This window comes from Pygoscelis adeliae, unplaced genomic scaffold (assembly GCF_000699105.1).
Source record: "Pygoscelis adeliae isolate BGI_AS28 unplaced genomic scaffold, ASM69910v1 Scaffold300, whole genome shotgun sequence".
In the NCBI taxonomy this organism is placed as follows: Eukaryota; Metazoa; Chordata; class Aves; order Sphenisciformes; family Spheniscidae; genus Pygoscelis; species Pygoscelis adeliae.
The window spans coordinates 2681190-2703611 of NW_008824004.1; the positions used below are offsets into that span (position 1 = coordinate 2681190).

General features: G+C 45.8%; 1 protein-coding gene across 1 annotated transcript in view; it reads left to right on the forward strand.

Annotated features, from left to right (window-relative positions):
- The first annotated feature begins 1036 nt into the window (after positions 1-1036).
- Positions 1037-22422, forward strand: part of SLC22A3 (solute carrier family 22 (organic cation transporter), member 3) — a 31842-nt gene continuing 10456 nt past the window's right edge. The window contains 5 exon segments of the mRNA XM_009325553.1: positions 1037-1450; positions 14483-14586; positions 16561-16715; positions 19681-19846; positions 20895-21012. Coding sequence (XP_009323828.1) covers positions 1037-1450; positions 14483-14586; positions 16561-16715; positions 19681-19846; positions 20895-21012 — 957 coding nt within the window.

Below are 22422 nucleotides of genomic sequence, written 5' to 3' on the forward strand. Positions count from 1 at the left end.
GATCCTGAATAAAGTGCAAAACACCTGCCGTTGCATGTCTGATTTGATTCAGGGAGCTCTGCACAAGGTGTGCTCACGTGCACACAAAATGCACCCCAGTCCTCGCTCCCCCTTCCTTTCTCCCCCCACTCAAACAAACAGCTGAACAGAAAAGTGAAATGACTTGCTTTCCATTCACTTTTGAGGAAGAAAAACTGGTCATTTATCCTTTAAATATTTGGAAGACTTTGTGAAATTAAAATTAACAAGGTCATATAAAAGCCTTCTTGAACAGGTAGATCCAACTTTAAAAAAAAATCCTGGATTTTGGACTGGTGCAGTTTGTGAGCCTCGCTTTACACTACAGAAAGGAAAGGCTCTTGCAAATTAAATCTGTACAGATGGCAAAGAAGTGCTTTGGAGAAGTAATTAAACTTTGCCGCAGTGTTCATTTCTATTTGCTGAAGGAAAGACTTTATAGGTCTCTTTGAAACAACTTTCTTTCTGCCCCTGCCATCCCGCAGAGAGGCTGCATCACTCACTGCTGCTTTTTGCAATAGTTTCTGCGCTCTTTCCCGTTTAACTCTCTGCTTTATCCTTGCACCTATTAACTTATCGTGGCCGTGGTGGGAGCTGGCATTTGCGGCTCGCCTGCCCCGAAGGAGTTAACTGGGTTTATTACATAATCTGTTTAACATTCAGGATGAATAGGAAATGCACGCCCCTCCTCTCCTAGAATATGTTTGTGCGCTTTAAATCGCACTCCTCCCCAGCTGTGTGTAAGCCCCACGCCACTTGACATGCCCTGAGTCTCCGCGTGTGTGCTTGGGTGTGCGCTTGCATGCCTGCCTGCAGCTTTGCCCCATTCCAGCTCCGCTCATGCTACCGGCGTTGCACACCCGCGTGTCTCTGTGTGTGTGTGCGTGCACATGAGAAGAGAGGAGCGTGGGGAGGCGAGACGGTCACACTTATAAGAAGTGCCAGCAGTCATTGCAGAGTGTGAAAGCAAACTCTGCCATCTCTTGGACTGCTCCGAGTGGACAGACGGCCTCACATAATGCCATCTTTCGATGAGGTTTTGAAGGAAGCCGGGGAATTTGGAAGATTTCAAAAGAGGGTCTTTTTCCTCCTTTGCCAGACGGGCATAACTTTTTCTTTCCTGTTTGCCAGCGTCGTTTTCCTTGGGCAGGCACCGGACAACTACTGGTGCAGGATCCCTGGGGCAGCTGAATTAAGTGAACGATGTGGCTGGACGCTGGAAGAGGAACGAAACTTCACGGTACTGCCCCTGCACCTGGGGAACAGGTCCTCCAGCGGAGAGTGCGAGAGGCTGGACGTTGTGTGGGACACCTCCATCAGCTGCGCCAGCCCGCTCTCCCACTACGGCAATCTCAGCGCACGCAACCTGCTGCTTGCCACATGCCACGATAACTGGGTGTATAAACAGCCCCACTCATCCATCACCAGCGAGGTAAGGAAAATCCTCGTCCTCTAATCAGCGTCTTCCATCCCGGTGCGGGATTGTGGCAGTAAAATGGGATTGCCGCTGCAAGGGTTGTTGCTTTGGTGGCTGGTTTTCCTTTAAGGATTTGTTTCGTTCCGAGTCACAAGCAAATCGGGACAATGAGTATGATCAAGTGTCAGCATCAAACTTCTAGGGAAAGGTGAGTTGATCTGAAGGGTGGCTCTCCAAAACCAAGCACCCCATGCAAAGCCAAAACACCCCACACAGAGATTGCTTTGTCGCTAGAGGAATGTCAGATTAAAATAAAGAGTTAAGTCCTTGCAGCTGAGGCTTCTGGTGCTCAATTTTGGGCCAGCAACTTTGGTGGTGTAAATCCCAAGTGTAGCTGACTGATACCACTTGCTGATCTGGATCACTGTATGTTATCTGTTCTCTGTATTTCCAGTACTGAATATTTACGTCTGCAGGTAATAAAAAAAAACTGGTGGCAGACTGCCCTTCTGAGATCTAACAGAAGTCAGCAGAAATGATTACGCTTACTAAAGAAAAAAAACATGAATACACATTTTTGCCCAAAGCTATCATTCAGCTTTTCCTGAAATGTCAGTCAGAGAACCGCAGACTGTTACCACTAGTATTAAGGGCTGGTAAATGTAGTGGCTTTTTAATAAGGCTGCAAAAGGCCATTTAAGATGCTTTCCTAGGAGATCCTCTGTGTAATCTGTGATCGTGCCATGGATGTGCTGTGGTCTGGCTCCAGTACACAGGCTGCACACTAGGAGTGTGTATTTTAAGGTCATCCTGACAGTAACTGTCACCAACGCAGTGACGAAAAATATGAAGTGTGCTTAGAGGGGTTGGCTAGGAAATCATCAAGGTGCACCACAAAATGTGTCAACACAGCCGTGGGTTCTGGCTCCTGCCAGTCTCATGAGCCTCCCGCTGTGGTTTTTAACGGTGCTTGCACTGGAGCTGTGCCCTCTGAAACATGGAGCAGGGCACAGCAGGCGAAGCCCTGAGCAAACACTGGACTGAAAAGCAGTGCCTATCCCGACCTTTCAATTCGCCATCCTTCCCCCATCCAGCTGGGACCGCTGGACCTGCTTGCAGGATTCAGGCTCTTCGGAGCAGAAGCGTTGTGCTCTGAGCTCTGCATCTGACCTGAGCAGCTTTAGCCAGGATCTATGCTCAGGAGAAGATAAATCAGAGCACCTGGCTGGCCCTAGAGCAAAGCTTCAGAACTGGCTTTTGTGTGCGATTGCCGAAATCAAGGCTGCTTGGAAGGCCACAAGTGACATGCAGGGAGCTGGTGTCCCTGGGAATGACGTATCTCTGCCCATGTTGGCAGTGGCAGCCAGGGCTGGGTGTGCAGGAGGACAAATGCTGCCCGGGAGCCACAGCCTGGCTCCGGAGCGAACCGGGGGAGGCAGCCGTGGTGGGAAGGTTATGCTGCTGCCTCCGAGGTACCTCTGCTGGGGGACTGCGAGGGGTTAGGTCATGGTGTCTTTTACCTGGGCAGTCTGTCCTAGCCGTTCCCCTTAAGCTTAAAAATAAAAATATAGAGAATCCTTTTCTTTTGTTGTTCCTTTTTTTTTCCCTTCAGCCTTGCTGTAGGTGAACGCATGTAAGTTGTGTCCATAAGATTGTGCTCAGAGTTCGTTTATGGCAGCAGTTTGTGCATCTAGCAAAGCCACTGTGATTTTCCAGCAGCACTGAGCCACTGAGTACAGCTAAGAGAAAATGAAACCAGTGTTTTTGTTGCAGCAATAAATGGGAGTGAAAGGTTTAATGTTCTCTGGCAAACACCTTGTCCATCTGCACCTTCTTCCCCCCTTCTCCTGGGGAGACACTCCAGGGCCAGGGGAGAGAGGAGGGATGAAGGGATGCTTGTGGAAACACTCCCCACCTGTGCTCCCAAAGGCACACACTGGGAAAGCCAGGGAACAACAGTCTGCAAGTAGCAACAGGCTGGGACTGTCTGTCCCCTGTGCTGGGGAGCAGGTCCCATCATCAGCGTCACTGCTGCTCTTAGAGGGACTCTTGCTAGCCAGGGGCACCTCGGCTGGGGGGCACTGGGCTGTGACCTGTGGCACTTGTGTCCTGTTCCCAGTTTTGCAACATTTGCCAGATAAATCACATCCCACGAGGCTCTGTTTCTTCATCTAAAAAGGAAGCTTGTGGCATGCACGTCCTGGCTTAATTGCTTTGAGATCAGCTATTAAAAGGAGCTTGATATCTATTAATGTGTTACACATCCAGTAAAGACAATTTAAATCCCAGACTTAATTTAGTCTCCTTTCGCTCAGCTGAAGCTCTAACAAATCATGACTCAATTTAAACAGATCTGTGCTCTGTTTAATCAGATCACCAAACATGTCTTTTCTCATGTGTCTACTTGCAAATGCTTCATTTTGTCCATGTGTGCAGAAATGTTTCTGTTTCTTTCAACTATCTTAAGATTTCTGGCACTTTATGTCCAGCTGAATCAACAGTGGAAGTGACCAGGGAGACAAAGTTAAAAGGATGAGTTACATGACAATCTGAAGGACATATGTTCAGGGAGAGAGAGAAAAAAAAAAATCAGGATACTGAAGGAGTCCCTCCAGGCTTATGGCAACTGCAGACCTGGTGTGGATTTGCAGCGTGGCAGGGGAGGCAGAGGGCAAATGCAGGTATGTAAAGCTTTCGCTGGGAAAAGATGTTGTATCATGGAGCAGTGATATGATATCCTTTCTGAACTGACAATCAGTTCTGAGCACCCTGAAGAATCATATGGCTGGAGGGACTACTTATGAGGAGTTGTGAAATGAATGGTATTGCAGTACCTGACTTCATTGCTCTGATTTGTGCATGACTGGAGCATACTGCTCGCTGGCCACTCTCATCTTGGATAGCTGTCTTCTGCAAAGGTGTTCACAGTAGCATCAGCAGAATGGAAGCAGGGGAAAAAGGGGGAATGTGGACTGATAAAAAGCACCCACTGCTTTGTAAGCAGTACCTGAGTTGCTTGCTGCATCACCTGCTGCTGCTGCGGGACTCCTGAGTCCCAGTGCTGGGGTACAGCGGGGTGCTGGGAGAACATACCAGGGCTTTCCTCCTTCAGGATTTGAGGAGAAGAGCAAAATCCATTAAGAAATCATCACAGGAACAACACATGGCAAAGCCAGTTAGCTTGGTCTAGTGACAGGAGACAGAGCACTGCTAAAGGTTCCCTTTTAAAATCTTCTTTTGATGTCTAATGGTCCCTGCTTCTGCAGTGACATGCCTAAGAGTCTCTGTGCTCCATTGCCTTAGGTCAGGCTTTTCCATGAGGGTAATCCAGATCAGAGAAGGAGTTGTCCACTGGTGCTCCACATACAGCCCAGCTCCGTGGTGCCTGAGTTAGTCGAGCAAACCAGAGCTCGGATGATGTAACAGTTTGAAGATATCAGCAACGTCCTCCGCTATGTGTAAAACTTGGCAGCACCCCCTCCGACGCAATGGTGTCACAGGTGGTGGATCTGCCCAGAGGACCTTGGCCTGGTGCAATCTGCTCCCGTTTAATTGAACAAGTCTTGCACAGCTCCCTGTGAAACTGGAAGACATGGCTGCGTGCGTCAGCGGCAGGACAGGAACCCAGTGGCTTCTCAGATTTTGCTTGGAGAGGGAGGCTGAGGGGGTAATTATCAAGCTAAATCCACGCCTGGCTCATGCCAGCTGATGCCATCTGAAACGATGCTGGTAGTAGCAGGTGGCTGGCGCTGCTCAGGAGGGAAGGCTGGTGACAGCAGCACCTCTCACAGGGGGAGGAGGACATGAAAGGACGGCCTTTCTAAGCAGCAGATGGAGCAGGCAGAAGAGCAGGGCTGCTGGGGTGCTGCGATGGACCGGGGGTGCCGCAGCCTCATGCTTTAGCCTGGGGGTCTGGAAGGGAGCCCAGGTCACCCCCTGCGCTCCGTAACACTTGAAGTAGGAAGCATGTTGCCTGCCATCTCCTGCCAGGTGAGCCTGGTACGCACGTACGCAGGACATACAGAAGTCAATAAACCTAATTTCCCCAGGAAACTCGGCTGAACACTGAGTCACTGACCTTTAATACTGCTGGGCTTTGGCACTATGTACTTTTGTCCCAGTGGAGAAAGTCTAGCACTCTACAAAAGGGTGGCTGGCGATAGTTTGCAAAGCGATAGCTGTTTTATTCAGACATTTTTGGCGGCAATGACTCCTAGAGGCATGTGCATGAATTACAGTCGCATCTGCAGGTTGAATGGCCTGTGGTGGTGGATGAAAGGAAGAGGGAAGTCTACATGGTTATCAGCAGCTACAGCACAGCTGGCATATTTTAGGCTTATTAGCAGCCTTTGTTGGCAGGAGTTTAGCAGAAGGGACCGATTCCAATATGCCCTGTCTGCAGCAAGTCTTCATGCCGTAGATGATGTCATTTCGAGACCTGGCAACAATTTATTGCCAAAGTGTGAAGTCTGAGGTGGACAAATGATCATCTGAACATATCCTATTGCACCTGCTGGGAATAAATCTTCTTACTCCTCTGCTTGCCAGCTGTCTCAGAAAATAACAGTCAGCCAGCATTTGCAGAGAAACCTGTAAGCAAAGCAATAATGTTTGTCTCAGTTCTTACAGTCCCTCAGAGCAGGACATAACATGGCAGTCAAGCTCAGGGTGGAGAAGGCACAGCTGGTCCTTTTGCTGTTCTTCTCCAAGGCAACAAACAATGCAATTCACCCTCAAAGTGTTGATCTAGTGTGATTATTGTCATTGGCATGGCAGTACCCTGTCTTATTTCCACCGTCATGGTGGGATTAATATTAAGCAGTGGAGGGAAAGGGAAAACGGGCAGACAGAGGAGCAGAGGGAGCAGCAATTGCTGAACTTCTTATGAAGCTCTAACTAAGCTGTCCCCATATGAGAGCAGCTGAAGCAGTTTGTTGCACGGGTTATGCCAGTGGGGCTACGGTTCTGTCACTGCCGTCGAGCCAGCTGGTACTGGCTGCGGGTTTGGGCCTTGGTTTTTCTTACTGTTTTTAGGACATCTGCTGTTTTCTCCCCTTTAGGAGATGGTAAGTTTCTCCGCCTCCCTCTTGCTTTGGCCATGGATAGACATAAGAAAAAAGGAGGACAGAACAGGCCTTCTGTCCTAGGAGGCTCAATGAATCCAGGTGATCTGAGTGGCAGGGACGTGAAGGTACCAGCTGGGCCTTGGGCTATGTGCAGGAAAGAAACCTCCAAAGCTTTCAAAGCTAAGCTGTTCCTCAGGCCTTGAGCCACAGTGCCCTGGGAGCAGGGTACAGGCTGACTCCATTTGTCCTGTTAAGTGCTCAGCTTGAAACAAGACATGGAGAAGGACAGTGTCCTTGCTTAGTCCCTTAACACTCTGACAGAAGCTTTGCCAGAAAGAGGAAAAAAAGGTAATTTCTCCCTTTCCCCTGCATGCGCTTGCAGGGTGTTTTGTTGCAGTAAGGATGTGTGAAAGGTAGCAGTTTGACAGCCCAGAGGACAAGAGAGATGGAGAAGAGCTGCCCAGAAACAAATGAGGAACATGCAGCAACAGTCTGCATCTCCCCAGGTTTCCTTAAACGATGAATATTGCCCTAAGCCGTTTGTCACTGGGAGTGGAAGGGTAAACCAGCCTCTGTTTGGCCATTTTTATGAACGCCACTTAAAATGCGTGGGCTTTCAATATGTTGTTGTAATTGGGCTGAGGAATCACTGTAGATCTCTTTATTGACCAAAGAGTTTCATCCATCATTTTGAAATGTAATTGTAACATGCAATAAAGTGCTTCCAAACTCCTACTCAAAGTTGCTACATTTTGAGGAGCTTTTAATGACATGCTGTCATTTAAAGCAATGCATTTCTACAGGGATAGGTGTGCTGAAGTGTTTTGGGACTCGCTTGGTGCATAAAGGCCTCTCAAGTACCAGGAATTACAAGTCTGCGGTTAGTCTGCATGTCAAACTAAAATGGAAAATGTTTGCCTTCTGCCAAAGCTATGAAGAAATGAGAAGCTGTCACAGCCCCAGTGTTTCCCAGTCGTTAGTCATGTATGAGCATTTCTTCTGTTCCCATCTCAGCCAGTTCCCACTCCTTTCTGTAGAGATTACTCCACTGATGAACTACAGGAGCCCAGTGCAAAAACTCTTCCTTCTCCCAGGGAGATCTCACTCCGGTGGTTTGCTGCTGCTTTAGAGATCAGCAAAGTGCACCAGCGTAGTTCCTTCCAGCCACACCACTGTTACTGTAAATCTGCACTGGGATTTCATGTTGATGTTCAAGCCTGTAGCGGGTGGGAAAACATTCATCACAGGGATGTATTTCCAAGCAGGAGTGTATGGCTGCCTGTACTGCAAGGCCATTGGGGTGGAAGGGACTGATTTTCCCCACTCTGTGAAGGACACTATAGAAGGGGATGTCCCGAAGGAGCTGGTTTCTGCTGCCTGTCTCTGTTGGCAGCACCTCACTTCTGCTCAGGATGGCAGCTCATTGCCAAGGCTAAGAGGAAAGGAGTGCACATGTGGATTGTTTATCAATTTGGGCAGCGCAACCTTTTTTAGTCAACTCCCTAAATGGAAGGAGGCTGTGTTCAGGCACACAATGCTTTTTGTCATACAGTGCATAGAAATTGTGCAGGTGAGCATGGCACTGAATGTAGAGATGGGTTGCAGGGTTGTGCTGGGTGCATGCATTTGTGCAGTGAGGGGCTTAGCAGGGAACATGGCAATGCTGAGGAAGAGGATGTGCCCTTAGCTGGAGCTGGCCAGCTGAGCTGGTTCACCCACTTGATGATTGCAATGAGGAACTGGCTAGCTAGGTTTTAACAGGGTCTAGGTGTAGCCAGTGCTATACAGGTCAACAAATAGGCTTAAGATCAGGGCCAAAAAAACCTAAGGCTTTCCTTTCCTTCTCCATATCCTTCCCCTGACACTGTAGTAAATGTTCTTGCAATTAAATTTCAAGTTCATGGAGGAAAGGGGACTGAACACAGGACATGATGACATTATCTTTCTTCTGTGTTGTCCTGGATGAGCTTATTCAAGTGGAAGCAGAACTGTTTACTTCACGGCATAGACTTGCACTGCATGACACTGTTTGTGGACAGACACCTACAAATGCACAGGGAGGACAGGACGGTAAGCTCTCCTCACTCCAACGTCTCCCAGATGTGTCTCCAGAATATGTCCCAAATTTTGCAGCAGCAGGGGTGTGCTGTTGCAGCCGTAGAGGTGATGCTTCTGAAGGGAAACCTCAGCTGGGTCCCAGCTTGCCAAGGGTTGCGTGATGCTCAGCAATGAGCCACTGGTCTTACATCTCTTCTGCAGCTTATTTTCAACTGGTGTGAGCTATAGCTCTTCTTCCCTGGAGGTGCCAAACCGGAACGTTCAGGAAGAAAATGAAGAAAACCAAAGTCAGACAGCTGTGGTCTAGACAGATAGAGAGCCCTAGAGTTTTTGATTCTCAATGTTACCATTTTTGGAAACCAAGTGGCATCACAAGAGGGTAGTCTGTGACATTTAAAGACCATATGCTGGGATTTTTTGGTATGTTATGAGAAGAACGTGTACTTTCAGGGAATGGGATCTTCCTATTACTCACAGTGGGAGATGGTTACTGACGGGATAGCTCTTCTGCTCCTTCACGCCACCAGATATTGCTCGGAAGTGCTCCTGGTCGATGAGCTCCTCACAATGTGGACCGCATCTGCCTGGGCATAGGAGCAGCCTGCGTAGTAGGAGTGTGAACATCAGCCCATGCGTGGACAGGGATATGACCATTCAGAAACAGAGAGGAGGCTCCACTCTGCTCCCTTTTATGGAGGCTGCTAGCAAGGGACGTGGGAGTTGTTTTGGGGTAGTGTTATATAGGAGGACTACTGGCTAACTGGAGACAGGCTGAAATCCTGGGTAAACAGATGCAGATGCTTTTCCTCCAAGTGATGTGGATGGGGATAACTATCAGGCACAACCAAACCAGGTCACAGCTGAAGTGGTGATGTGGGTCTGGCAGGCGGCTTGGATCAAAAAAAGATCTCTGCAGGGTGTGCAATTCTCTTTTAAAGGTTACATTCCCCTCTAAAGGTTATGTTTGCAAACGAAAAGCAAGACATTAGCAGGGTGATGACTTAAATGCTAGGTGCTATGTCAAGCAAACAGAAAAGGTCTGAGAATGCTTATCTGTACCAGAAGTTATTTAAATACTTAGAAAATAACAAAATGCAGGACTAACTTAGGAGACTAGAGTTAGTGTATTGTCACTAATCTCTTCAGAAAGAGCTCATCGTTTCTTAGAAGTTTTCTGTGTTTTCCTATTTCCCAGAATATTTAAAATATTTGACTATATTGTTAGCCAAGAGCTAGTTTCAGCTGCCACCTAAATAATCTGAAATTGCTGTTTAGATGAAAGAGTCCTCTCCATTAAAGATATTTTTCCCTCTCTCTTTCTGGCACGTGTTCATTCTCCTGCCCTCTTTCATGACAGCTTATTCATTGCCTGTTTACAGTAAAGAGGTATCCAATTATTTAAAAAATAAATATACCCTTTGAAAAAGGATCAAAAGTATAAACCCTGAAAGCCAGTGCCTGCAGCAGGTGCTGGGGCTGGTCCCTTCTGGCAGCTCTGTGCAGGCTGGCTGCTTGCCTGGGCATGGCTCCAGCGCTGCTGGGCACAGCCGCCCACCACCACCCTGGGAGCTGAGATCCTCAGCTACCTTTGTAGCTTTGTAGCTTTCCCCCTGCTCCTCGAAAGGCAGGTGCCCTTCCTGGGAGAGCGGATCCGCAGTGTGCTGAGGGTGCCGGGCCAGCACCGTCTTGTGGCAGGGCGGGAAGCACGCTTCTCCTCCTGGGGGTCAGCTGTCTGCCCGACACTGCTGACGACAGCGCTCCCTTTGCCGTCACTGGGGCTGCCGGGATAGCCTCCTGGGTATTGGGAAACCTGGTGTGTTGGCTCGGGGAGAGCTGTAGTCCCAATGCAGTTTATAGGTGTTAGAAATCTGGGGCTTGGTCTCTGAAATCGGCAACTGAAATTAGGGGCAAGCAGATCTTAAGTGATCTACAATGTTTTTATGTCTGTGTAAACATCATCTCATTTTGTCATTGCTTTAATGGTTTTGTTATTACATGCACCTTTTAATTTTGTTCTCACACTAATTTATTGCTGTTTCTGGAGAGGCAATAATGCTCTTACTCCCTTCCCCATTCTCTCCTCGGCTGTTCTGGCTTATGAGGGGGAGTCCTCTCTCATGGCCATCTTCATCAGGAGCAATCGCAAGTGTCAGAGGATGTTTTGCTCTCTGACTCGGGCAATTCTGTGAAAGGCTTTTAAACCTGGTCCTGTATGAAGCCCTCCCTGCTGATCTATCAGCCTGGAATTTCTCTCCAAGGTTTTGATCTTTCAAGGAGCTGAGCTGCTCGTGAGGTACTGAGCCATCTTAACCTTCACTGGGAGACAACTCACTCTGCAGAGTACAGGCTCAGATCTCTCTGTTATTCCTGGGGACTGCTAGGAGAGAGGTGTGAGGGCTCCTCTCTGCACCTCTGGGGAATGGTGCTCCCAATGTCACTCCACAAGCATCTGCTGGAAGCAGAATATAATGGTGCAAAGTTTCATGTTAAACAGTGTTTGGAGCTGGAGCACAGATGCATGTTGAAGCTAGCCTCTGTCATGCTCCATTGCTGTAAACAATTTTTGAAAAAGAGGTGACACCTGGAGTAAGATGAGCAGGGAAATGCCCTCAGCCTGGTAAGAGCAGAGGACAGTTAAAAACCCCACCAGAGATGAGACTCTGGAAGGTCAGTGATGCCCAGGGATGCTGTGGAGCCTCCACTCTGGGAGGTGTTGAAAGCCTGACTGGACAAGGCCTGGAGCAACCAGCTTTGATGTGAATTTGGATGTAAGCTCAAAGTAGGTCCTGCTGTGAGTGGGGGTTTGGATGAGAGGGCTCCAGAGGTCCCTTCTTTCAAAAAATATTTTATTATTCCAGGAGATGTGGGCAACAGCAGGAGCAACCCTAAGCAACAGCTCACTCTGTATTTGCAAGCACTGACTGAAGTCATTGGAGCAGCTCCTTAATGCTGATTTTCCACCCAGGCTGTGGTCAGCCCCCAGCATCTCCCACAGGAAAACACAAGAGAGTTTTTATAGCACGGAACAGCCTGTAGTCAGCACAGCCCCCCTCAGAGAGCCCGGAAAGGTGGCCGGGAAAAGCCAGTGCACCACAGCCAGCTCTGAAGCCACCAGTAGGAAATTGCATGAAACAACAGAGCATTTTGTAAAATAGCTCATGGTATTGGGCTCTGAGCTCTTGCTAGAGCTGTCACCTGCCCAGCAGAGCGCGGTGTCTCTCCTGCTGGCACTGGTCTGACCAAAAACCCCCAGGGAAGAGTGCAGCTACGTGGTGAGACAGGCAAGGAGAGTGAAAGACCTATGCTGTGCTTTGAGGTCCCAGGAGAGCTGTTGCTGCGTGGTGCAAAAGCTCAGCTGAACAGTGACATTCAGCACCTGAATGTATCACCTGCACCTGAAATTCAGGCCAAGCTGGCCAGAGGAGCCATGCCAGTGACCCACCAACCAGGTAATGTATATATGCCTCTGTGCATATACCAGTCCAGCAGCTGTCCAGATGGTCCCTGTGGTGCATACATGGCAGTGCCAGCATGTCCAGCACAGGCCCTGGCTGGGGGACCTGCACCAGACATGTGCCTGTGAGGTGTCTAGCTGAGTACAGCTCTAGTTAATTCAGAGAGGTTTCCTTGAGCTCACGTGAAGCCACTCCTCCTGCTTGCCCTCTCTGCCTATCTCTTCATATGATTATTTCCTTTTCTGTTACACTTCAGCAGCACACTTTTGAAGCCGATACTTTCTTGTAGCTGTTTTTTAGCCCTCTGGTAAGCTGTATGGTCCTGTATAGGTGGCTGCAGATACTCCTCGGAGAGCCCCAACCTCTGCCATCAGCAGAGTCAATTGGCTTGCCTTCTAAAATCTTCTTTCAGTGGTCATTCTCATGAAAAAACTCTGCTTTCCAAAGCTGGTTCTTTTGATACTATTTGACAGGGTTGTCATAGTTTCAAGAAACAAGAGGTTAAGCAGCATTTGAAGTCTGAAAGCGCTGCTCCGTGTTCAGGCTGTTTTAGGAAAGCATTGCAATAGCCCTTGAGTATGACAGCTGAGAGCAGGTTTTATTGCTCTTGGAGGAAGCTGAGGTTTCTGCAGCTCCTGCTCAAGATTTACAGAAGTGGAAGCCAGATGCTGATGGCTTGGCTTGGCTGAAAGGTGGCCAGTCAGGCTCCCCAGAGTAATGGGGTTGACATCAAAACCATGACTTTGCTTAAAGTCAGTGGGGGTGGGATATCTATCAGGTTGGGGACCTATGACATTACTAGCCAAGTTTTTCTTCACAGTTGTGAGAGCTGGAAACTGCAGTTGTCAGTCACATTCCCAGACCTGCGGCTTCAAGAAAAACAAAAAGCCACAAACAAACCCAAATCCTGGACTTCCAGTAAAATCATCATAACTAACAACAACAATTCTGCTGTAGTTACTGTCAGTGACAGTGCTAACAGTACATTTGGAACCAAAACTGAGGAGTTTCATTTTAAAAAGTGAAGAATAGCCCATAGAAATGAGAGTGAATGACACCTGTGTGGAGTTCAGAATATTAAAAGAAATGGTTTCTTATTTAGGTACATAATTAAACATTTAAGAATATTACTTTAGATTTTTGGGTCCAGATTCAGGCTCAATGAAATCCAAGTCTGGGTGCCCTCTGTATCTCCTGCATAGGCACCTCTGAAATCCCAGGCCCAGGCAATACTCACTGGACATTACAGCAGGTAAATGGGCTAAGACAGAGCTCGGGCTCACGGCACTACATTTCAGAGTCAGGAGGATTGTGAGTGGCAGGAGAGGCTGTTAATCATCGCTTTAACCCACCCTGTGGCCACCCCATCCAAGCACAGTGTTTGAGCTCTGGTATTGTGGTACGCATGCTGGTGAGCACAAACGTGACACGCTGTATGCGCTTCAGCAACCAGCACCTTGTTAGCTATAAAAAGATTTCTTACAGCTCATGCCTGAAAGCAAAAGGGTCTCTCTAGGGTAAATGGTGGCAGCTGCTATTGTCTGTGGCTCCCCTTGGTCCTGAAGCCGTGTTGGTCCTAAGGTTACCCCAGGTATGAACCAAAACCTCCCAACTCCCATAAGGTATGCAGAACTTGGCAGGCAGCGGTTGGTATTTTATTATCAAAGAACCTCTGAAGTAATTTCCAATGACATGCTGTCTGGATAACTTCTTTGTCTTCCTTTGTCTTCCTCTTTGTCTTCCTTCGTCTCACCCACTTCCCTCTTCCATTCACCCCACCCATCCCGATCCCCATCCCCATCCCCATCCCTGTTAATGAATTCTTCAGATATGCACCAGTGTAACGTCATGTTAGGGAGTTATGGCTACTGCAGTATAAGGAATAGAAAAGTCTGGGAAAGCTACATCAAGAAAATACATATTCAATGTGTCTGAAATAGATCTAAGATCTGTTTTCAGTTTCCTCAGAGACCATGTTTTTGCTTTTATCTAGAAGGCACTAAGAAAAAGAATTAAACAATTTCTATGAGCTGATGTTTTCATTGGCTATAGCTGCACACTCTTATTCTGCACTAAACAAAGTCATGGCTTTGCCTTGGCAACAAGCATTGTGTTTGGTTTGCAAAAGAGCAATTTGCTTTCCATACCTGGACAACTGATGTATGAAACACAGCATCCTTTTAGCAAGGAGGAGCTCTCCTTCTATCTTCATTATAGTTTGAAGAGTGCTTGCTATGGCTGTGCTTCCCTGGCCCACTGGTGCTTGCTGTTGAACAAGCACATTTGAACTTCCTCTTCCCCTTCCCCTTCCCCTTCCCCTTCCCTTTCCTCTTCTCCTTCCCCTTCCCCTTCCCCTTCACCTTCCCCTTCCCCTCTCTGCCTGGCCCTATGCGGTTTCTATAACGTTTTGCCCTGAGGATGATGAATGACCCACCAGGGGTGTTTATGCCTCTCCCTTGTTCCCTTAGTATAACCTTGTGTGCGGCAATGCCTGGATGCTGGATCTCTCACAGGCTATCCTCAATCTGGGGTTTCTGGCCGGCGCGTTCACCCTGGGCTACGCTGCAGACAGGTACTGTATAAGCGCTGCTGTCCTTTGATTTTTTTCGGAGGTGAAATCACTTGTAGTGTCACCTGCAATAAGCATGCGTCAACACTTTGGAGGTTTAATTCACTTTGGATAAACATCCCCAGCCTGGGTTAGCAAAACGCAGCCAATGTAATCTTCGCTTCCTTTTGGGCTGGAAACTTCATGCAATCGTACTTACTGATCCTGTTTGGACATTAAAATGTCATGAAAAGACCTTTTCTTGCGGTTTCTGATGTTTTCTGTGCACATCTGGACCCAGGAAGGGCAGAAGGACACAGAAATTAAAAGGAAGCATTCAGAGGAGTTTTCTGGGGTGATGTTTACTGGAGGATGTTTAATAGGCACCATTGATGAAGAAAGCAGCTACTTGAGGAAAGAAGGAAGAGGCTTAGTATGGTAATTCTCTCCATTCACAGGCTGGACTCATACACTTACCACCGAGGTCATAGCTCCCTCCAGCCGGTCCTCAACTGTGTTAGAGCTGGATGAATACCAAGGAAAAGATGTGGGTGACATTCAGGCTTGAGCAGCTGACCTACCCCGGAATGGGGAGCTCTCATAAGCTCTTCCTTGCTCTTAAAAGAGGGAGCCTGGTTTGTGCTTTGTGCTGATAATTAATGGTAGCCAACCTATGTGTTGGCTGAGAGCACCACTAACGATTTCGCTGGCAGAAATATTTCTTCAGGTCATAAAATACATTCTTTCTGCCTGTTTTACTTTTCTTTGGTATCTGTAATAATAGTAATAACAACTTAATGTATGATTTCTTTGTAGGCAGGAATACTTACAGAATTATCTGGAATCATCTCAGATAACAAATTTTGAACTAGCAAACAAAAATACTTTTAAGGAAAACCTGATCTTTCCAAGTAATATGGTAATAAGCGATTAAGGTGGAAAAGATGCCATGGCACTGGCTAACTTAAGATATCTCTGCTCAGTGTCTGGCGGCGAAGTTATGATATTAGCACCTTAGGACTGTGTAAGAGTTACAGCTAATTATTAAAATAAAATAATATGTCTAGGAGTACTTGTGTATCAATCATAATGTAACTACAGTACAACTATGAATGTTGCACATTGATAGCACTAGGGAATGTGCTGCAGCCAGACCAGTGGACTCTTGTCTCCTTGACAGCACTCAAAAGAACGGATCTGTTTGAAAATACCCTGATTTTTGTCCCATATAAATTCTTCTCATGAAATGTTTTGAACAAAATGAACAAACAAATAGTCTTGCAAATATTTTTTGGTAAGATAAACAGCTACAGCAGTTTTCACAGTTTCTTCTTCTTAAAACAGCAACAATAACAATGCAGAAGAGATCAAAATGGATATTCTAGTTGTGTTCCAAGGACACAGTTGCACAGGGAGGTTTTGTTGGGTTATTTTTTTTTTTTTTTGGAATTATGGCTTACCTTGGGCACACCTGTCAATAATGATGTTTTTTGCTGGAAAATGAGACTCCTCAATACATTAGGCAGACTTTGAAAACGAGCAGTCTTAAACCTAAACAAAACACTGGAAAATCACATAAAGTAATTAAAGAATAAATTACTTACTTTCACAGAGCTGCCTGTAATTACTATTAGGAGACTAATTTGTGAAAACAGATATCCCCAACAAAAGTTGCCTTTATTTCAACTGGATTAAAAATCTGAACTGTAACATATGGGCCATAGTTTAGCTACCAAAAGGTAAACTGTTTTCTAAAATAAAAGGGGGACTGGTGAGGACACCGCTAGTTTTAAAATTAGTGATATAAAGACAGTGATAACTACGGCAGGGAAGAGTCCCATCTCCCGAGGGCCAACACTACAAAGTTTCAGGCAGCCTCCCTTTGGAACAAGGCCAGTCTTAAAAAGACGCTTTCATACCTAGCATTGAAGTGAGATGCCGGGGAAAAAAATCTTTGTGGCTTTTCATGATTTTCACTTTCTTTTCCCTTTTCAACAGATATGGCAGAATCTGCATCTACCTGCTCTCCTGTCTCGGGGTTGGGATATGCGGTATCATAGTGGCATTCGCGTCAAACTTTACTGTATTTTTGATCTTCCGTTTTCTCCAAGGTGTGTTTGGCAAGGGAACGTGGATGACATGCTACGTGATCGGTGAGAGCTGTTATCTTCTTTCTTTCCTGGTTAGGAAAAGTGAGGGATTTTTGGAGGACAAGGAGTCCAGCTATGTCTGCTCTTGATAATAATTTTTCCTGGGAACAAAACACTGGCCCTGAGGTCAGCAGACAAGGAATAACCCAAGTCCATCCTAGTTAATGCATTTGTCCTCCAAGATAAGGTGGCTGCATGTAAATTGTAATTTGGTCTAGGCTCATGCCTGAACTGAATTTTTGTGGAAGCAGTCATTGGCCTGTGTCCAGACCATGCTGGAGACCCTCCTAGCAGCTAAACAGTCTAGAGTTGCCTTGCTTGGCAACATCTGCTAATTTGCTGGTACAGAGGTGGCCTCTGAGAATGGCAGCAAGTGCGGACTCTTTCTGTTACTCAGCTCTGATATGAGATGGAAATGAGTAGCAGTGTACATGCCTGCCTGACCTTATAGGATCCCATGGAGAAGAGCGAGGAAGAAGTAATGCATTAGGGCAGACTAACAAGAGTGATGTGTCCTTCAGAACTGTCCAGGCTCTCCTTTTGTACCCATCACTGTGGTATCTGAATATGCCTGTGTGCAGCTGGCCATAGGCAATTCAGTAGCAATGCAACACCTTCTGCTGATGTTATCTGAGGACTTTTATGGCTATCTAATCTATGGACTCCGATGGGAAGGGATTAACATAAATAATTAAGAGGTGGAGGAGTAGAATGTATACATATAAAGGTTTTCTTATTACATAGAATATCACCAGGATGATAAAAATATGCAAAGCAAGCCTCAAATCAAACAGGATGCACAAACAGGGACATGGTTAATTTTGGCAGTCTGAACATCTTCCACAGATGCTCAGAGGAGTTAACTGCTTTTCCTCACTGGGAGGACAGACACTTGGATGGCTGCTCTTCATTCTTTAGCTGGGAGGCTTTGCTTAGTGCCAGACTGGACACTAGAGTCTATATTAGGTTTATTATTTCCTGAAAAGGGAAAGGAAGGGAAGCTTTTTTATAAAAAACATCAAAACAGCAGGGATCCAGACTTTTTGATAGGTTATAGTCATGGCCCAGCCATGAAGCTTCTCACATAGCAAACTTACTGTTAATGAGAAAAGGGTATTGTTGTGGCATCTTGAATGACTGCCAGGTTCAGAAAAGGAAACTCCTGTCTAGAGCATGAAATAGCATGGCATTAAGGAAAGCATCCTACTAGAGACGAGACATCAAATTTACTTAAAAAGAAAATCAGCCGTTCAGTAATCTACTGTGGTAATCCAAAACACAGTGATAACATCATTATATAGTGCAAAAATTTGTAACATCACTGTAGTCTGTGAGGCCTGTGACATTTTTTTAAAAATTCCTGGTGGAATTTAGATGAGTGAGAGCAGAATTGCAGCCAGACATAAACAGTTACAGCGAGACCTGGGAACACCGTGATGACGTAGGTGCAAACATGCTTCTTCCAACCCCCTGTCTAGCCCTCTCAGCATCTAAATAAAGCCCAGAAGCACCAAAGTTTTCTGGGCAAAGTTACACTGTTGAGCAGCTCAGGTCCAAGATCCAGTGAAAGGGCCAGAAGCTGCTTTTCCCCTCACTTCCAAACACATAGCCTAATTTTAAACTGAGATCTTATCCTAAAACTTTGGCAAGTGCTCTAAGCAGCAAAATGTTTTATGACAGACTCATGGCTTCCTTAAAATGGCCAAGTTTTAACAGAAAGGAATGTTTTGCAATGCTCAGAGCAGACTGTCTGACTTTAGGGAAAGGTTCAAAGATATGACATCATAGGGGACAGTCTATTACCACAGCCCTAAGCAAGGTGCTTAATTCTTGGAACGAGTGATTCCATCCAAATCCCTTCAGGGATCTCATAAATCCCTTCAGGGATCTACTCTTATGTCCCGGGATCACTCAGAGTATTTACGAACTTAACACCTTTTAAAAGGCACATACAGATCACCAGGAGGATGGTTGCCATTAATACATCTCCCAAGCTACTGATCTGGGCTTCAGAATCACAACAGGCTGCCCCAAGAACCTCACTTTGCTTTTACATACAACCCAGCTCTTCCTGGGCCAGTGCTGAGTAGTTACCTTTAGGCAATACAGTTGCCCCTGAGCTGTGCAGACATGATGAACTGTCAATAAAAATAGTAACGGTGTCATATCACCCTGCATTGCCAGCTGAAACAAATCACCGTTACTTGTAAAATTGTGTGTTCTTTAGTAATTTTTTTTAAAAAAGAAGTGTTTTCTGTGTATTATAAACCTAGTAAAACCCTCTGCTTTTACTCTGAAGGCTAGGTAGCGGTGACAGTTTTGAAACAAACAAGAGACACTTCATGCATTGCTCATCTCAACCATGGATCTCATGGCCTGAAATATGGGCTTACACGGGTTTGAGAAGTGATTAGACACATTCACAGAATAAAAAATCCACCAAAGGATTAAAAAAACCCAAAACAACAAAGGCTATGTTTGTTCTAATAAATAAAACAAGCTGTGGACCATACCATACCTTATCGCTCAGAGCGACCAGCATGGCATGGCTAAACTCTCTTCCCCACAGATGCCTTGTCCGTATTACCTGCTGGGAGCAGCCCCTGCCTGAAGGATCCTCTAGTCTGGGGCATGGGCCAAAACTGTGCCAGGAAGAGTGCTAACAATTTACCACTAAACATGATCATGATACAGTCTCAAACCCCTGTTCTGGCCCTATTTAATTCATTAGTAAATACGCAGTCAGAAACCCCTCTAGCTGAAGAACGGTGGGTGAATTGATGAGGTATTACCCGTGCTTGCCCTGGACAGCCTCGGTGACATGCTTACACAGCTGAAGGCAAGATGCTGGGCTAGACAGACTTGCGACCTGATACAGTACTATCCTTCCTTATGTTCCACCACTAATATTTTTCTTTCGAGTTAGGTTTGTTTCTGTGTTGTTTATTTTGGCTTTCTCTCTGCTCAGTGACGGAGATCGTTGGTTCTGACCAGCGGATTATTGGGATTGTGATTCAGATATTCTTCACCCTGGGAATTATGATTCTCCCTGGAATTGCGTACTTGGTTCCCACCTGGCAGGGGATCCAGCTGGCCATTTCCCTGCCCAACTTCCTCTTCCTGCTCTACTACTGGTAACATTGCAGTCATTGCTCTTGTCATTATTGCTATTGCTATTCGACCAGCTTGAGACCCCCTCTGTGGTCCCAAGTCTCCTGTGTGCAAGATGTTGTAGGTCAGGAAGAAGATATTTGTATATTGTTGATTTGGGCATTCTTAATTCCTTTTAGTGAATTGCAGACATACATTACTTTCCTTTTTCTGCCCAGGGTTTGCCTCTCTCGTCAGCTACAGCTGGCCCTTCACAGAACCCTGCTCTGCTCCTGCTTAGCCTGGGGCTGGCTGTTTATCTCGTTAACTTGACCAAAGTCTGCTTTTCCCATCAGCCATGGGACCCCACCTTTACCTCTAATTACGTACTCGGTTCAAGCCTGAACTTGCCCTACAGATCCCATGAGTTGGGCAGTACAGTTAATGAGAAAGCAGAGCACTATACTGTGGTGAACATCTGTCCCAGTGGGGTGCAGCCATCTGCTGGGCTGGATCCAAAGAAACTAATCCACATACCCTCTTCCTGCACATCGTTTCCTTAAATGTTGCCTGTTGTGAACTTTTAAATTATGAATCATCTTAACCCTAGGCTGGCAGAAACTGAAACACCAATCAGTAATATTGCTTTGTGTTCAGTTTATAAAATATGCATACATTTGAGTGTGCGTGTGTCTATCTTATGATGATACAGCTAGAAGTTTCCTGGTCTGCCTGTACTTGGTACTACATGTGTTTAGTGTCGACTTTCATTGTTCTTTGCTGTTCTACAGGCACCTTGTTTGCTTGTTGGTTATCATACTTTTGACATCCATTGTGCAAATACAATAGTTAGGTTTCTTATTTTTCAGCTTTGCAGAGAATTGATATAGTCTATTTTCTTCCTTCTTGCCTGCAAGGATCAGATATTTTACAGGAGACTGACTGGAAGAGCACACTACAAAAGAGGTTCTGTATCCCAAAGACTGAAAAATCAGTGTGTTGTGTATTAACACAGGCAAAAGGCAAAGGACTTTGGTTTACTTATGATGTTAAAGGGCAAACCCCCTATTTATGACTTCTGTGTTCTTACAGGGTGGTTCCTGAATCTCCGCGTTGGCTCCTGACACGCAGAAAGGGAGAGAAGGCATTAGAAATCATGCACGACATTGCAAAACACAATGGGAAATATCTCTCACCACATTACTCAGAGGTACTGTCATCTGTTTGAGCTAGAGGTTTTTTTCTAAACTTTCTTAATCTTTTGAAGGTTCAGTTGTGCTCAAATGCATTCGCTTTTTGTGATGGGCAACACTCTTGAAGTGTCACACCAGAACAAGATTGTCAATCCCATATCTACTTTGTTAATTGCAAGAGGGTAAAAGTGAACTGGCTGGAAAGACATGGGCTGAAAATAGTTTGCAAGACAATGAATCAGGTCATTCATTTGCAACACTCCTACTTTAAAAACTTGTGGGAAATATCAGAAACTAGCCTGAGGGCCAATGGTTTTTCACAGCAGCTGCCATTTTAGCTGACAGAGTGAGTGGAGACAGCAGGATCCACTTGCCTGGCTCCTTTGCTAGAACTTCCTTTTACAACTCAAAGAGAAAATGATGTAGAAAATCAGAATTTAAGTATAAATTTGCTTAAGTATAAATTTGCTTCCATCCCAATAGGGGGGAAATATGCCCCAAAATTCAAAATAGGGGAAGCACTGTCTGAGATCACTATTTACAAAATAGGACAATATATGTTAGAATTACAGTCCTTTGACAAGTGGTCTTGATGGAACTGAAAGGACTGATGCATTTCAAATTACACTATTGTGTCATTGCAGCATTTGCCTTGTTCTGTGCTGGGTAGCATTGCCTGGATCTCTGACCATGTTTACCGTGGCATTGGCCTTATGGTTCAGTGACGACAACAGATGTGGACAAGTTTCCTGTTCTCTAACAAACCAGGTCTGGAGCCTAAATGCTAGCTATAGTAATGTTAGAAATCATTATTTGAACTAAGGAGAAAACCTGCAAATTGTTAGCACGCAGCAGCCCAGAGGTGGCATACTGAATACACTACAAGTATTTCAGACAGAAATTGTGATTTTCTTATTGAAAAGAAATGACCTACATAAAATGTCCATCTATCAGTACACAGTAGTATCCTTTATGCCTACATACATGCGTATGCTTATACATTCATTTTTATACATATACAAAATTATCATGTGTGACTTTTAACTAAATTTTCACTGAGACTAAAGGCAAAGACTTTGGGATGGCAGTGTTTGGAGGGGACTGATGTGTCCCATCCTGTCAGGAAGGGACATCATGATGTGCGTGCTTTGTAACAGGTAGTTGGCAACTTGGGTTCCCACAGCTTGGTATCTTACCTAGGTCTTTCTCGTCGCTCTTCTTAAACAAGGGAGAACCTGAGAATTTAGCTCAGTTTCTCCAAAAAAGTGGGGTTGCTTCACCAAACTCTTAGAGTATAATTCTAAATGAAACCCAAGCTATAATTATTGGCACTCTTCCGAAATGCCAGCTGTTCCCAAATCCATAGGATTTTATTTACCTGGTGAGAAACAGGCTTCATAAATCAGCCAGCCAGCCTCAGCAAGCTC